At 41.2% G+C, this 16594-nt stretch overlaps 1 protein-coding gene across 1 annotated transcript in view; it reads right to left on the bottom strand.

Moving 5' to 3' along the window:
* SLC6A5 (solute carrier family 6 member 5) overlaps positions 1-16594 on the bottom strand; it is a 305468-nt gene that overhangs the window by 139878 nt on the left and 148996 nt on the right. The window contains exons 8-10 of the mRNA XM_069221331.1: positions 15738-15872; positions 4899-5002; positions 1640-1764 (exon numbers count right to left, since the gene is read on the bottom strand). Of these exons, the coding sequence (XP_069077432.1) occupies positions 1640-1764; positions 4899-5002; positions 15738-15872 (364 nt within the window). The remainder of the gene's footprint in view (positions 1-1639; positions 1765-4898; positions 5003-15737; positions 15873-16594) is intronic.

The following is a 16594-nucleotide window of genomic DNA, read 5'->3' as shown; positions in this document are numbered from 1 at the left end:
TCAAAAACTTTTTAAAATACGTGGGGAAGTTTCTAACTTTCCCAGAAATATCCCAGGACTGGAGTTCGAATAGTAAATATGCCTCCTGAAGAAGTTTAAGGTAAACTGCATTGTCCCCATATATTCTCATTAGAGCTAGAGTACCTAATGTGCCATGCCAGAGCCCACAAAACTCTCTGCTGGCCTGAAAAATCCGGTCATGACATCCACAATTCAAAGTTAGTGAAACATTCATATGATTTTAAGGAGTAGCTTTAGGGTGCAATCCTTTTTGGGCAGTTTTATAAAGCGCAAGATTAGCCCAAAGGCATCATAGCACTTTACATTTGCACCAGATTATATTAAACAGGGTCAGATTTATATTTAGGTTTGGGGATTTTAAGTGATTTGCTTAGAGTCACAGGATGTTCCTAGTTTCTAAGCAGGCATTGCAAGCTAGTAGGACACACTTGCTCCCACATTTGCTCCCTAAGTTGAGTTTGGAGGTCTGACAATTGAAATGTCCATTTCCATTTTCTCTCAATTGTATTCTAGAGAAACTACAGCCTGGATAAAAATTGCTGTGAATTTTTAATTAATATTACTAGAAACCAACACTTAAAAGATATGTTTTATATATCAATTAAACTTCTGCCAGCATCAGTCAGGTACGTTCCATCCATAAGGTGAGCCAATGAATTCACAGAAGAGGGGAGCAAAGACCACCAAGTTGCAAGTGGAACACTTTTGTAGGGGGAGGGGTCCTCTAGATAGTGAGTGCCAGAACCAAAAATGTGCTTTTGCATGAGGAGCTACAAATTATTGTGCTGATCCTGCCTCAGGAGACGTCATTGTAAAAACTATTTCAGTCCTGATGCCTCTGTGGATAAATACTTCCAGTGTAGGGATTATTTTTCATCTCATGTTCACAAGTTTGAATCCCACTCAATACACTTCACATTTTATCCTTTCAACATTAATAAAATGAGTATCATTTTGTTGGGTAACAATAATCATCGGTTATCTAACATCAGTAGACCCAGGTGAACATGCGCTGTATGAATGCGTGAGGTGTCATTAAGGCATACCCAGGTTTTTGACAAATTGATACCAGGCCATCTTAATTTTCCTGACAATGTGATTGGTGTACAGGGTGCATCTGAGAAATTTATTACTGGTAAGAGTTGGGTTTGAATCCGTGGTGGCTGAGCATTGTTGAACTCAGAGGCACCTATACTCCAACCATCGTAGGATGGCAATTGCACTAATGCTATATACTAATAATTGCACTGATGTATCCAGATCAATACATCTTATCCCTGCTTGGATTCAACGAAATGGGCAACAAGAAGGAAAGAGTGAGAGTTGCTTGACAAGTAACTACAAAAATTAATTCACGTGATAAGATGTTAAAAAAGTGAGGTTTGCCTTGTCAGCCCTCAAGTTAGAAACATTGAATTGGGTTTTCAAAATGACTAATACATAATGAAAGATAAATTATTAAAATTCATTACATATATATTCACCTCATAAACTCATCGTGGATATCCTGTAACCTGACAGATTTTACAATTTGGTGAATGATTAACCCAGCGATACTGGGAATGAATATTGGAGACTTAAATTTCCTTCTTCTTTTTTAAGAATTGCAATACATTACCTTGATCTGCCACCTTATCAATGTTCACCTTGAGTTCATTCGCCATGAAGCCAATGACTGAGAAGATGACGAAGCCAGCGAAGATGCTTGTGGCACTATTAGTGCATGTCACTATCAGTGTGTCTCTGCAGGATAAAAATGGTGTTAGTAGAATTTATGAATAGAGGATATCTGAATTCTAATAGTCACACTGTCCATTTACTGCACTTTCACCAGCTTCACAACAGGAGCGCGGAACATTGTGTGTAAATTGGAAGAATTAATATAACACATAAAACTACACATTACAATTCATTTATGAATCATTCTGTAGACTAAAGTTGCACACCAAAGAAGTACACTAGTTCCCTTTTGCATAAACTATTACATTACCCTTGACAAGATACATGCAGAAATGTACCACTTAGGCCATCGTCAAATTGTGTACATTATACTGCTCAAGATATGAATATGTACCACGTGGCTTAAGGTGTGTTATAGACATCCCTATGATGTTCTATACCTGATAGGATATCTCATCAGGGGAGGCAAAGCTGCAAAGACCCCCAACGATGGGTGGGTTATATTATGCCCAATGATTTGAAAAGTTCTAAAACACTAGGAACATGTCATGCAAAGAGGTGGAATATAGCTGCCTCCTGTCTGTCTGTCTGTCTGTCTGTCTGTCTGTCTGTCTGTCTGTCTGTCTGTCTGTCTGTCTGTCTGTCTGTCTGTCTGTCTGTCTGTCTATCTATCTATCTGCCTGCCTGCCTGCCTATCTATCTATCTATCTATCTATCTATCTATCTATCTATCTATCTATCTATCTATCTATCTATCTATCTATCCATCTGTCTAGCTATCTAGCTATCTATCCATCTATCTATCTATCTATCTATCTATCTATCTGTCAATCGCTATGTCTATCTAATATTTTTCACTACACCTATTTGTAATCTCGTCCCCTCTCCATCCCAGGCTGTTTCTCTCTGTCTTATCTTCTTCCTATGTCTAAAGGCAGTAATCACAATACAAAAGGCAGACATGTGTCAGCACAAGAGTTCTGCAAAGACTATCATGATATAATGCTAGAGGGTGGGGAATGTTCATACGATGAATGCGTGACCCAGATACTCAGCAGAAGGAGTGAAGGCAATAACTGAATTCACGAAGTCCTGACACAGAAACAGGGGACCATTAATAGAGAAATCAAAAGTAAAGCTGGAGCAGAGATAGGGTCTCTTCGAACAGCTGGCAGGTAGACTGCATGGGCTAGGTGAGATCTCATTTGCATCTTGTGTTTCAGGGTAAGAATAGCGCTGTCCAAGTGCCCACGTTTGGAGAAAGTGGACTTATCCAGCAAAAAAGCTAATTCTGTTTCATGACCAATAGAGATCTTATTCCCTTTCCCTATTATCTTGTCCTGACCCTAAGTAGTGTCCAGCTGACTACTGCATTCTCTGCACCCAAATCATGCTCATCTAGCTCTAAATAATAAAGTGATGTGCATGCAGGTTCATTTTCTTATGCACAGCATTCGGTAGAAGTGCTGTGTTTTTCCTGCTTACTGGGCTGAGCGTAAACAGCTTGTTTCCTAAAGCCATTTTCTAAGATGTATTATGATCTTTTCTGCTAATATTATTTTTTCGTCAACGATTTTAGTTGCACGTAAAGCCATTATATATTTAGATAACCCTTTTTGCATACATTGTTTATTGGTGGTGCAGCTGCATTCTCTGCTGCTTTTGATAGCAATGGGACTGTTTGTTTTCATTGAGTTCTGCTGCAGGAGAGGCGGCCAGACACCTCCTGAGCCCGCAGGACCTTGCAGTGCATCTTGGGCAAGAGCTGAGATGCCAATCCGATGACAGACTTCTCAGTCATACAATTATACACTGTGCACCTCACTCCAAGCAGTCCCCTGACCCAAGGCCATACTGGTCAGACCAGGCATCGGACGTTTCCCCTTGGGGGGGGTGGAGGGGAGCGGGGGTGCTTTTGATGTTGGGGGGTCGCTTTTGTAGCAGTGCAGCAGTTTTAAAAGCACTGCAGAGTTCCCCATATACCAATGGTTTTCAGGTAAAAATAAAAGTGTCATGATGACTCTGGTGATTAATGTACCTGCTGGAGAGAGATCGGAGTTTTTTCTAATGCCACTTTTCACTCATCTAAGGTAGCGCAGAGGGTTAATATGACTGCTGCAGAGAACATGTACAATGCAGGTCACAAAACAGCATTTTATGTGCAATGCTCAGTGGGATACTGGTTTTGCCACAGAGATCTTTTTGTTACTGTGCAGTTCATAAATTACAATCATAATCTAAATTACATTCATAATCTAGCACAGTGACCTATGAATTGTCATTACAGAGTTACACCCAAACTGCATGGTACAGGTTAGAAAGTAATGTTTTTTTCCCAGTCTTTTTTCCAGTAATTTTGCTAAAAAAGAGTTTGTTTGGGTAGAACGAAAGAAATTGTTATTAGTACAGTCAACCCTAATCACTCTGGTATGTTCTGAATCCTGAGTTTATGCTTCCCCAGACCAAGCTCTCTCAAATAATGCCTACCAGTATGGATGACGTGTGAATCCTACACCTTGAAATCCTCTTTGTCTTATGTCATATTTTCTATACACTGATTTACACACGTACGATTCCTTGTCTCTGTATGTGCCTGTTATGTAAAGTGCTTCAACACCCTACTCTGGTAAGAGAGGCACTAAGAAACAAATGAAATACATGTGAAAGAAGGGTTGCGGAAAGATAAGAGGCACTGTTAGAGGGTAAGGTCATCATTTACTATGCTTACTATGCTTTTAAAACGAATAAAACGGAATCTATAATAAAAAATGTTTTGTAGAATGCACTGTTTTTGGAAAATTTTCAAAATTTTCTTGTGGGGACGAACCCCCTAAGCCCCACTCTAGTGGTCAGACTCACTCACTTGCTATGCACCAGATGGGGGCTGGTCTGACAAAGTTTGAGAGGCTTCTTTGGGTTCCTAGTCCAGCCCTGGCCTCACGCATTGAACCTCATGCGTGGAAGCGTAAGGGCCTGCATGGTGCCAGGCTCTCTTTCTTACTCTGCCTGACAACCCCCATACTACCCACCCAATCCCCCTGAGAAAGAGTATGCAGATCCATTCATGCAAATGAGCCACATTGGAAAATGATGGGCAGCATGCAAAAAGTACTGTTTGCGAGCTGACCAATGATAAATCATGGGATGGAAATCTCAATATAAGTTGAGTTGAGTTCATTCAATTGCAGATACTGTACCTGTAGCAATTATTGTGAAATTTGTTATAGGATGAGAGAGTTATCAGGCCTCCCCAGGCGGCAGATAAGGAGAAGAATATCTGTGTGGCTGCATCCTTCCAAACCTAGAATTACAAGGACAATAAAGTGAGCTAACCAACTATGGCATATACACATTTTGTTTTAGAGACAATCACATGCAGGTCTCACTTTCTCTATACAATGAAGGGGCTGAGAAAATAATGTCACACAGCCAAAGTGTTATTAAGAGGTAAAAAAACAACAGCAAAAAAAAGTAGCAAAATGTTGAATGTAAAAAAAAGCCAGATCTCTGCAGTTAACTTATCTATTGAATAATTACAGCACTACCAATAAGAACAAAGGTTCTATATGATGAGTACGAAGTACTTGAAATACTCCAGTGTGAGTTGTGTGCTTAGAAGGTGCCAACCATGGTGGATGAAATGTGGACTGGTGTGATATAGGGTAGATCAAGAGTGTGGAATATGAGGTTGGGTGGTGAGAGTTGATTTGGCATCCACAGTGGCCACTGGGTGTTACTTGGTGTGGAGCTGTTCTTTGCCCATGGGCACCAGTCCAATTACCTTTTATACTAAAAGAAAGAAGTTCCCACATTCGGTTACTGCGGTGTGGTGCAGTGTGCACCATGTTTGAATATTTAATTACCTAAAAACACAACTTCACCCTACTCAAATTTACATTTTTCCCATTTGAATGTGAGACTGGCATCTTGTAAAGCTGTCAATATATTTCTTACGTTCATATAGTGCTCCTGTATATCTTTGCCAAATATGAGGATGTCATATGGAAAAATGCATGAAACTGTAAAGTGCTCAAGTTCCTCATCATTTTCTACTTGGTGTTAAGCACTTGCAAGATCAATTAGAGAAAATACTGTAGATCCAACCACAGCCTCAATTTGTTCTTGTAATTCGGTAGTGGGAAGTTGTCAGTCCAAGTGAAATCATGTAGGCAATGAATGTCTACATATAATCTCAGCTCTCCTAAACTCTTCAATAAAATCACTACATTCATTCAGATTATTTTATAAATTCTATTTAGGCCTGGGTAAAATTGTAATTATGTCGGAGTAAACAGAGTAATTTTGGTAATACTGCATTACTCTTTTGATGTAAAATTACACAAAATTACGTGCTGACACCCGTGTGCATAATTAAGAGTAAAATTCTACAAAAATCCTACCACATGAGAACTGGAACAACTGAATTAGCGAGCATGGGCGATTGCTGGCTGGTGCTGTTCTTGTTCAGTTGCATTTAGCGCTATTTTGTTAGTGCTAAATGTATCATCGAACCCATTTTAGACGTGAGGGTGCAATTTGTACTATGAAAGTAGTGCTAAATGCTGTGTTACGCTACTGTGTAATTTTAAGTAATCCTGAAAAATTTCCATGTATTTTTGCATAATTTTGTAATAGCAATGTAAATGAGTTATTCCCACCATAGTTCTAAAATGTCTTTAGCACAGAAATCCTGCAACACCTTTTTGAGTTTTCCCCTGTATAATGTATTGGTCTCACATTATCTTGGGTCATAATCTTAGGTTTGTACCCTTTAAACGTTCCCACCCTTTGTTCAAATACCTCTACGAAGTCCTCCTCGAACACATCATATCTCTCACACCTTCTGGTATCCCCATCCCATGCATACACTGGAGAGTCTGCCTTAGGATTCAAATGCATTCCCAACTTCACTTAGTGAGGCCAACCCAAAAAAGCTCTCCCCCGTCCACAAAAAACTTTCCCAGCCATCTTGCAAACTTTAACATTTATCTCAGACCAAAAATAACCCTTGAGCTCAATTCTATGTCCCGAATAACTTCCAGACACATAGTAATAGGCTCCAACCTCTTTCCTGGCCACAATATTTCAAACAAAAAAACTACCTGTAGGAGGCTGGCTTTCTACATAGTGTACAAAAAATAATGTGCACTGTGCAGAGAGTCCAAGCAATCCCGTTTTGGTATCCAGAGGTAAAAAGCAGACCACCAAATGCTCTGTTTGTGTGGTAGTGTGGGAAGCAGTTAGGCTAATCCAGGACAGGTGATAAGCATTTATGGCACTCACATTATAAATAAATGTGGATTCACACTCGGAAGAATAAATCGAGACCAAGTTACAAAAATACTTCAGATTTTTATACAGTTTTTAAGACCAAGCTCACCAATATACAGTAAGTACTTCTTTCTTATGATTTTCCAAAGTCTAGAAAATGTTCTGCTTTTGTACGTAATTACCACCATGGGAATCAAGGGAAAATATTAAAAAATGCATAGAAATCAGGCAATGCTCTTACAAGTGTCTCCTGTTTTTAGACTGGGGTCATCAAGAGGTCCTACAGGCTAGCCGGAGAAGTTCAGGCAGTTCCCAGTTCAAGGGGGAGCAGCGGCTGAAGATTCGGGGGCTGGTGCACAAAGGAGAAGGGGGACACTTGGAAACACACTGCACAGAGGGACTTAAATGTAATTCCGTCTGGGTCCCCTTGGAGGATGGAGGTTGCAAGGGCTTGGGGACCCCCCAGAACACAGCTGGTTGGTCAGTGCAAGGGCCAGGGAGGCCGGTTGAGCACAGATAGGTCAGCCAGGCGCTGTGCGTGTTGGAGTCCTTGCTGTCAGGAGCAGGCAGCTTGGAAGATAGATTACAGGACAGCAGGGCCACTCTGGGGGGGGGGGGGGGGTTGGGGTGCCCTGAAGTCCATTGACTGGTGCTTGCTTCTGGGGTTTTGGGAGCCCGGAGTGGACTCTGCTTCTGGGTGTCTGATGTTGGTGGTCTGGTACCTCAGGTGGTGGTACGCCACAGCCCTAGAAAGTCCTAGTGCCACCAAACTTGGCACAGTTGTAGGACTTGCCCCAGGGGGTGTTGGACAGATTTTGGATGGGCTGCTGGGTGAAGGTTGTTGGTCCGTAGCAAGTCAATTAACCAAACTTCATGGGATCCTTGCCTGCAGGGTGCAGGAGAGTGATACCTTCACTCAGAGTGAGTTTCTTGGTGATTTTTAGAAGGCTGGAGGTGCTCTAGGGTTTGTAGAGTCCTTTAGGTTTACAGGCGACACCTCAGTGGCAATTGTCGAGTCCTGGGGCAGTGGGTAGGGTTTGGCACCTTTTTCTTTGTGCAGCAGGACTTCAGTTCTCGGGCCTTGGGTCTTTGTCCTGGTCCTCTTGTGTCCATTGAATCTGATGTCTTGATCAGGGGATACCCTCTAAATACTGTATTTAGGGGACATTAGGAAGAGTACCTGGTAGTGGCCAATGGGCCACCTACCTTAGGGTGGCTACACACACTAAGGGACCACTTCCTGTGGGAAAGGGACACATCCCTGACTGGCTAATTTTCCTACCATCCAAAATGGAAAAAAATTAAATGGAGTGGTGGTGACCTCGCCTGCCACACCTGAGTGCCGGTGCAGGCTGAGAATGGCCACTTCTCCTATTCTTGCTAGGTTTCCCGCCAGTTTTCCCACCTAAGGTGGGGGTAAAATCATTGGGCGGCCATCTGCTACTAGCAGCAGAGGCAGGAGTCAGATTTCAAAGGTGGCAAAGCCTTTGAAGCTAACTGCTAATGCAGGGTGCCTGCCTGGGGAGGAGGTGTGACACCTCCACCCAGGAAAGGCTTTGTATTCTGGTTCCTGAGGCTCTCACCCCAGGAGTCCAGAATGGTGGCTGGTGGTGGTAGGCTGGTTAAGACCAGTCAGGAAACCATGCCAGGACTGTTAGGTTTTGCAGGGGGCACCTCTAAGGTGCCCTCTGGGTACATTTTATAATAAATCCTGCAAGGACATCAGTGTGTCAAAAGTGGTTCTTTCTCACACTACCCATAATGGTAAACCCTGCACAAGAGTCCACCATTATGTTTACCAATACACCATATGTAAGTACATCGAATATCAGTAGTCCCTTATTCCTGCACCCTCCAATGCTCTCACCAGCACACAAAACCACATCATCACTCTTCCTCATAGTATTATCATCAACCTCAGAGACAACACAATTTACTTGCTTACTCAGATCTGTACACACTATTCCAAAGTGTCCCCTCTGTTACCCTGTCAATTACTGGAGAACACTTTGTCACCTCTAACAATACCTTCTCTGGAATCACTTTCCTTTTCTATTTTCTATAAACCCCAACTTTGGACGCAACACTTACTTCCCTGCTCTCAGCAACTTTACCGACTAACTGAACACACTTCTCTAATAACTCTATAGTCTTTGCAGCCTCATTAGCACTTTTGAACAAGGCTATTGTTGTAGCCCACAATCTCTCTTGTACTTTTCTTCATTAATATTTGATCACACACTAGCTGTTCATATGAGATGTGCTGAGAATTGCATGAATCTGTCACTGCACATTACCACTGACACATAATGATCAGTACCATCCCCTTCTGATCTAAAAAAAATCAGTTGCATTCTAGAGCTACATTTAATTTCTTCCCAGATCTCTTTTGCATCTGTTTTACTACAGTTTGGTAAGAAAATGTCACATAATCCATTTACAGAAATAGCAGCAACCAGGAAATAATGCAGAGTGACATGTATTAAAGACTGTTTCAAGATCATAATAACTATAGTGATAAATGTCACACTGTCCAAACATGGATTTCCTGATTTCAATAGCCTGCAAAATGAAGTTAACCACAGCCGAACAGATAAATTCTGTTAACAGTTGCTGCTGACAAGTGAAAGTCCTCTAGATTGTCTAATGCTCCTAATGCTCACTAAAGGTACTAAAACTGTTCTTTCTGTGCTGTTTAAAATGAACAAAAAAAGATGTTGTGAAATGTGGACTGTGAGGAGCCTAAACACATGGGCAAGGTAACAATGTTTCCCTTTAAAGACCAACCTTCTTAAAAGCACAACAAAATGGACAATATTGAATCTAAAATGTGTTGACGAAAAACTATGCTGGTATTACTCACAAATGTGAGGGAGTATTTATAGTGGAAAGCTGAGAATATGCTTGCTCTGATGGTTTACAAAGTTCTTTTTTAACCCTACATTTTATCTCTGTAGGAAATCTGCCTTTTCTGCGTTGTCACCCCACATTGTTAACCTTTAGCTAGATTTTATGGATTTGCTCACATTAGAGTTCTGTAATTCTGTGCACTTTGTTCCTGCTAACCAGAAGTAAAGTGCCTGTACGTCTGCTTTCAACATGGTAGATTTGGCAGACCCCTACCTGGTATACTTAACTTGTCTATAAATCCCTGGTATACGGTAAAAACATTCCTCGGGCCTGGAAGTTAAATGCCACTAGTGTACTGCAGTACCTATTGTGCCATTTACCACAGAGACAGTGCAAACATGATTAGATTAGATTTATTGTTATGCATAATTAATTAAAATCTTTTAATGTAAAAGAGCAGTTATTCCCAGAAATGATGCAACAAAGCAATTATCAAAACATAAGGACAGTTTAAGACAAGAGATGAGGTACATGATGTAAAAAACAGCAAAACAATTTCAATAAAACATTAAGAGCTAGTCATATAATAAACTGTGCTGCTAAGGCTGTCAGCTTTTGGTCTGCTTTTGTTAAAGATTTGATAAAATGACAGTTTAGAGGCATACCCAGGGAGTTAAAGCAAGCAATGACATCCTATCTGCATGAGTGAATGCCCCTATTGCTAAAGGGTACTCCTAACATGGTCTCAGTCCTACCCCTGCAGCTTCACTGTTGAAGTGTAGAAACTGCAATTCGACCTACAACAATAAACCCTTTTGGCAGGTCAAAACCACCCTTTAAAATAGAAGTCCCACCTATGTAGGCCTTCTAGCCCACAAGGCAGGGTGCATGATATTTTAATGTAGGATATGGAGAAATTTCATGGTAACTTATCCTTACAGTGGCTAGCACTCCAAACCTATTTTTCAATGAGGCAGGCCTAGTTGTCCTATGTATAAAAGGCGAGTACAGACTAAAAACCTGATACTGTTTCTCGGAAATGGGACTAAATAGAAAAATTATTAACGAGCTATTTTAAAATATTTATTAAAATCCAATTTAATAGGTAAAGTTTGATTTTTAATAAATATGAAAGGAAATTTTACTTTTAGAAAGTTACCTTTCCCCTGCCTAATACTCATGAATGCTTATGTGCATTTGCTCTCCAACTTGTCCTAGCCAACAATTACCATTTGAATAGGTGTGAAAAAGATATGAAAGGCGTCAGCTTGGGAGGAAACTTAAATTACCATAGTACACCCCCCCCACCACACACACACACACCTTAGCCCTCACAGCCTGTGTTTACTGTGGCCAAAATGTTCACCATCTTGAAATGCCCTAAGTTGGTACAGTTGGCCCCGTAACTTTTACCCCAGTGGTTAGGAAGAGTAGTTCCCACCCACTAGCTCGTGCCAGGAATAAATGTGGCACCTCAGAACACTGCTGACCTGAGGAAGACTAGAGGAGCACTGGACCTGCGGTCTGTGACCTAAGAAGAGCTCTGAAGGATTGGATCTGTTCCCTCTTTTACCAAGGACACAGAAGTGGACTCAAGGGTCATAAGGCTGACCTTCTGTTCAAGATGCAGGGATGGAAACAGCAACAAGAGGTCTTTTTTGTAAATGCCTCGCTGACCAGTGGCAACTGAACCTGTACTGGACTTTGCCTCTCCTGAGGTCCTGGGGGCTTTACAACTGTTTTCTTGAGGTGGATTGGCTAAGTCAGAAGGTAAAATCTTTGCCAAGGACAAACCTGGTTGCTGTATCTGACCATGCTCCATTGTGCATCTTCAAATTGTGCCTAGATCCAAGTCTACTGAGACCATTGACTATCCTTGGCTTTTTCTTCTTTTTGGTGCTATTTCTAACTTTAAAAAATCATATTTCTGGTTCCGCGTAATGATTTTTTCTCATGTTGATGTCGTTGTGTGTATTAAATGTTACTCTACTGTGTTTTTACTGTGGTGCATTCCAACTTTATTACTGTTTTGGTACTGCATAAATTCTTCATGCATTACCCTAAGTTAAGCCTGTTTGGTCCATGCCATAGCTATCGGGGAGTTAAGCTCAGGGTAATTTCCTGACTTTAAGGATTCACCCGGCCAAGGGTTGTGGTTATTCTTTGAGGTGGGTAACCCAACAAAGAACCTAATTCCTTCCACGCACCATTCAAAAATAGAGACTTCAAGGTATATTTGACTAACTTAAAGGTTTGTAAATAACTCTAGTTTATCCAGAGAATCATAGCATATTTTAATGAAATTCAACAAGGGATTCCAGTACCCAAAAGGCTTGGACCAAATAGACAGGCATTACACTCAGGGGTGGTATTCAATTATATTTTTAAGTGGCCTGGACTCTGCAGTCTAGAGTCTACCCTGCTAAGTGGTGCCACCTTAATCCTGGACCCTTGGAAATGTGCCTAAGGTGCTCTGCCAGCCTCTGTGGATCCAGAAGAACCAAGGCATCTCCTCTGCTGTGCAGCACAACCCTGAGCAGAACTGAAGCTTCGCTGCTGCTGCATGGATTTAACCCATCGAAAGACCTGCATCACCTTTGCAGCTTTTTCTGAACTGCTACTGCACAACACATACTCAATGCAGGTCCTCGCATCCCTCGCCTGCAGCATCCTCAATAACGATGCCAGACTCCACATCTCAACCTTGTAGCTCCATGGAACCATTGCATCGCCCTGACTGCATGATGCATCCTCGACACCAGACTTCAAAACACAAGCCCTCATTGACAGGTTCCTCAGCGATGACACAAGACCTCGCATCACAACCTTGCTGCACCTGCGAATCAATGCATTGCTTCGGCTCAGCAATGCATCTTTGACGCAGATCCTTGCAATGCTCCGCAAATCAGGATTTAAGATACTTTGTTCAGTGAGTCTAATTGGGTCTCTGTAGCCAGTCCACGCTCCATCACGGTTGACCTCAACTTGTGACTTAGTCGCAGTCTTGTGCGACCAAATATCCACAGCTGATGCTTTGTGCTTTTTGGCACTATTTTCACTAACATCTTTAAATTTTCATATCTCCAGTTCTACCGACTGGATTTGTGTCATTTTACTCTTGTTTTGTTCACTAAAGAACTCTCCATTTTCCTAACTTGGTGTGGGATCGCTTTTATGTTTTTCACTTTATTATTGGTTGAAGTGTTGCACAAATACTTACATATTGCCTCTAAGTTAAGCCTGACTGCTCTGCACCCAGCTACCAGAGGGTTGAGCATGGGTCAATTTGGGGTTGGCTTGCGCCTCACCTTGACAAGGATTGTGGTTGCTGCTTGACTAGGGCACACACCCCAGTCAACCAACCAACACCAATTTCTTACGATACACATTTTCAAGTGACAGATATAAGTGGCACAACTATGTAGAGCAGCCTACAGGCTTCTTAAGCAGAAATTCTCAATGATTTGTGTACCACTTAAATATGTATATCCCAAAATAGCGGCCAATAGCACACCAAAGTCAAACATTTGCTTTGGTAGATAGCAACCATTTCTTTAAGAGGATTCAAACCTGAACTTAATTCTGGCCTCAATGGGAAGCCAGTGCAGATCGGCGAGTATTGAAGAGATGTAATTGAATTTCTTAGTTGATGAGAGTGCCATAAACTTTTCAGTGAGGGACTTCCAGAATTAAAGGCAACAATTCACAATATCAGGTGTCTCCTCATAGCCTGGATAAATCAGCAGCACTCCATGAGATTGTGCATTCCCTCACAGGCAGAATAGTGTACGGTGAGTGGCAGGTGCTGAATAATATGAATGACACTGATGGTTGGTCAAAATAAAGTATCCACTCCTGTTGCACCATCTATTCATCATCATTGTGGTAATGCCAGGGCACCCCTTCATTCAGTTTCAGGTAAGTATTGTCTATTAGTAGCAATGATCAGTGTAAGAAGTTATACAAGTGGTACAGTAACACCTCACTCACTTGCATTTAACTGACTCTAAATTCAAACATCCACTCACCACTAACATTCAATGTTCCATTACTACCATGCAGAACACTCTACATTACACACCTACAGTCACCATTCAACATACCAGTTTGCCACTGTTATTTTAGATAACCTTCATCTCCAGGCAATATTTACCTCAACACAAGGCTTCCAGATTAGATTTTTTCAGCAGCAAGTTACCTTTTCCACCAAAAGAAGGGGTTTCAGAAATATCTTTCAAGCAAAACCCAATTTTTGTGTGACATTTATCTAATTATTTTATTAAACGTTGGTATTTTCATAATGTTGGGAAAGTTAAAAAAAATATTTCACAAAGCTTGCAAGAGCACAATTTTAGAATTCTTAATTCAAATATTACAACATACAAAATGAGGCATGACACTATCTATAAAAACAAGGAATGCATGTGATGTGAATATTTAACAGTGATTTATCAGTCAGGAGGACAGTATATCTATGCCTTACTTTTAAATCAATGCCTCTGAAACTTTGAAATATATTTTCTTTTGATGAACACTACCTACTGTGCTGCAGTTCAGTGCTATTGTTTACTGAGGTCAGTGCTGTTGTTTACTGAGCTTTAGGACAGATAGGGAATACTAGCATCGAACTGTCCCAAACATAACTTGTGATCAGTCTGAACTTCACTCCTTCAGAGTGTGTACACCTTATATCACCACTCTCTCCTCCAGTCTACAACCCCATCTGTATTCAGTTTCTGTTCACTCTTTTCCAGTCTCTCTCCCAGTCTGAATATCCATTACAATCCCTCTCTCCAAAGCAAGTATATCCTTCATCATCCCAGTCTTCTCCATTTCTTTATCCCTCTGTCCTTGACAGGGGGCTTTCGCCTGCAAAATGCATGTATATTTTTGGAAAGGGGAGGGCTACCAGAAAATGTGGGTTTCAGCCAGCATGCCATCATATACTGGAAGGTCTAAACAGGGATTAACAAGTGTGGTGAAATATAAAGAAAGAATATGAAAGAAAGAGGAACATTTTCAATAGGGTGATTACTTGCTTCATCTGGATAGGTAGTTATTTTAAGCCCCTATCTCCATTATTTTCCACGTGAAGGTGTTGCAGTACCAGTGGCTGGCCATTTGTGGTGCTGGACTCATTTCAGCTTTGAGCTAGTGTTCAGTACTACTATTTTGTGGCTGTAGTAACATCAAGAAGTGCAGTTTGTGAATAGCAATGACCTTACTCATTTTTAGATGGGTGCATTTCTGTCCCCAAACCTTTGCCTAACCCTCCCTTAACACCTCCTTTCTCCTCCCTAACCCCTTCCTCTTTAGTCATAACTATTCCCCATTTTCCAGCCATTGTCCTCTGTCCTTCCCACATTTACTACTCATACAAATACTTACATGTGCAAAGACTGCAGTTGGGACGGAAATAGCAGAACAGAAAAAGGTCGGACAGGCTGAGGCACAACTTACACACATATGTTTGTGAATAGCATTTTGTAGTATTTTTATGGTACTATTGTCATACTACAACATGTACTTCAAAATGCAGTTTGTGAATAGGTCCCAAACATTGTCACAGGAGGCCAACCAAAATCTGAGCTATATGCCATCTGCTGCATCTCCTAATTTTGATTTGGTTCTCTAAATGAACCAATGGAGCACCATTGATTTTAAATATTTCACTGACTACATATTTAACCGTGAGAGGGGGCACCCTATACCAACATTTTTGCTATCTTTGTGATTATACCAAGTAACAAATGAAGATAATGCATAGTCCCATTTTCCCATCTCCCTTTCTTACCCTTTTCCAATACCTACCAGGTTACTTTGGCAAATGGAGAAAAATGGCGAGTTGAAGGACTACCAGATGTTTCTGAGCCATCTTCCCTATTAGAATGTAATGAATAGAAAAATGAGCCTACCGTAGCATCCTTAAGCTTCTCCCATTTGGGTGTGATGAAGTACCACATTCCATCACCCGCACCCGGCAAGGTCACTCCTCGGATGAGCAAGATGATGAGAACCACATACGGGAACGTTGCTGTGAAGTACACAACCTAAAAAGTGCAAGGAGACAAACTGATTTTTTGCAACAAAATGGGAAATACTGAGAGGAAAAAGAAAAGAACGCACTGACAGCACAGAGACCAAAGTTGAGAAATGGACACTTCTTAAAGTACCAGACCCCAGACCAGTGGATGCTTTATTTAGTGGGAAGGTAGAAGGCTGTATATCTCACCGTACCATATAATTATCAGTACTTCTGGTGCTCTGGCCTGGTATGATGTAAAGTAGAGTTTTAGCAAAAGAAGATAGTAATTTGTTTTAATCAAAATTAATACATTGTTACTGGGCTCCAAGTGTGACTCAGGTAAGTTGCCCAAAACACAGAAATTAATATGAAATGCAACTCAGTCGATGTCAATAATATTCTATGGGGCTGCAAATTGGCTCAATGCATGTGTTTAGGAATTGGGGTTCTACACAGCCTTCTCTTATCTCCAGGGGCATCAAAAACCAGGAACAAGGTTCAGACAAGTCATCCAAGGAGAGGGGAAAGGAAGTGTCCAGCTGCAAAAGAAAAGTTGCACCAGAGGACTGCAACAGCACCGGAAAGTCAACACACAGCGCAATGACAATCACGGTAATCCACAACAGCTATGTGCACGACAGCACAACCATGAAACAAATAACAGATTTCACTGCACACAGACACAAGGAAAGAAAACGACACCCACTTAAGCTTGTCTAAGTGTGTAGATGTGTGCATCCTCACCTA

This window comes from Pleurodeles waltl, chromosome 3_1 (assembly GCF_031143425.1).
Source record: "Pleurodeles waltl isolate 20211129_DDA chromosome 3_1, aPleWal1.hap1.20221129, whole genome shotgun sequence".
NCBI classification, from domain to species: Eukaryota; Metazoa; Chordata; class Amphibia; order Caudata; family Salamandridae; genus Pleurodeles; species Pleurodeles waltl.
This window is presented reverse-complemented; position numbering and strand designations above follow the sequence as displayed.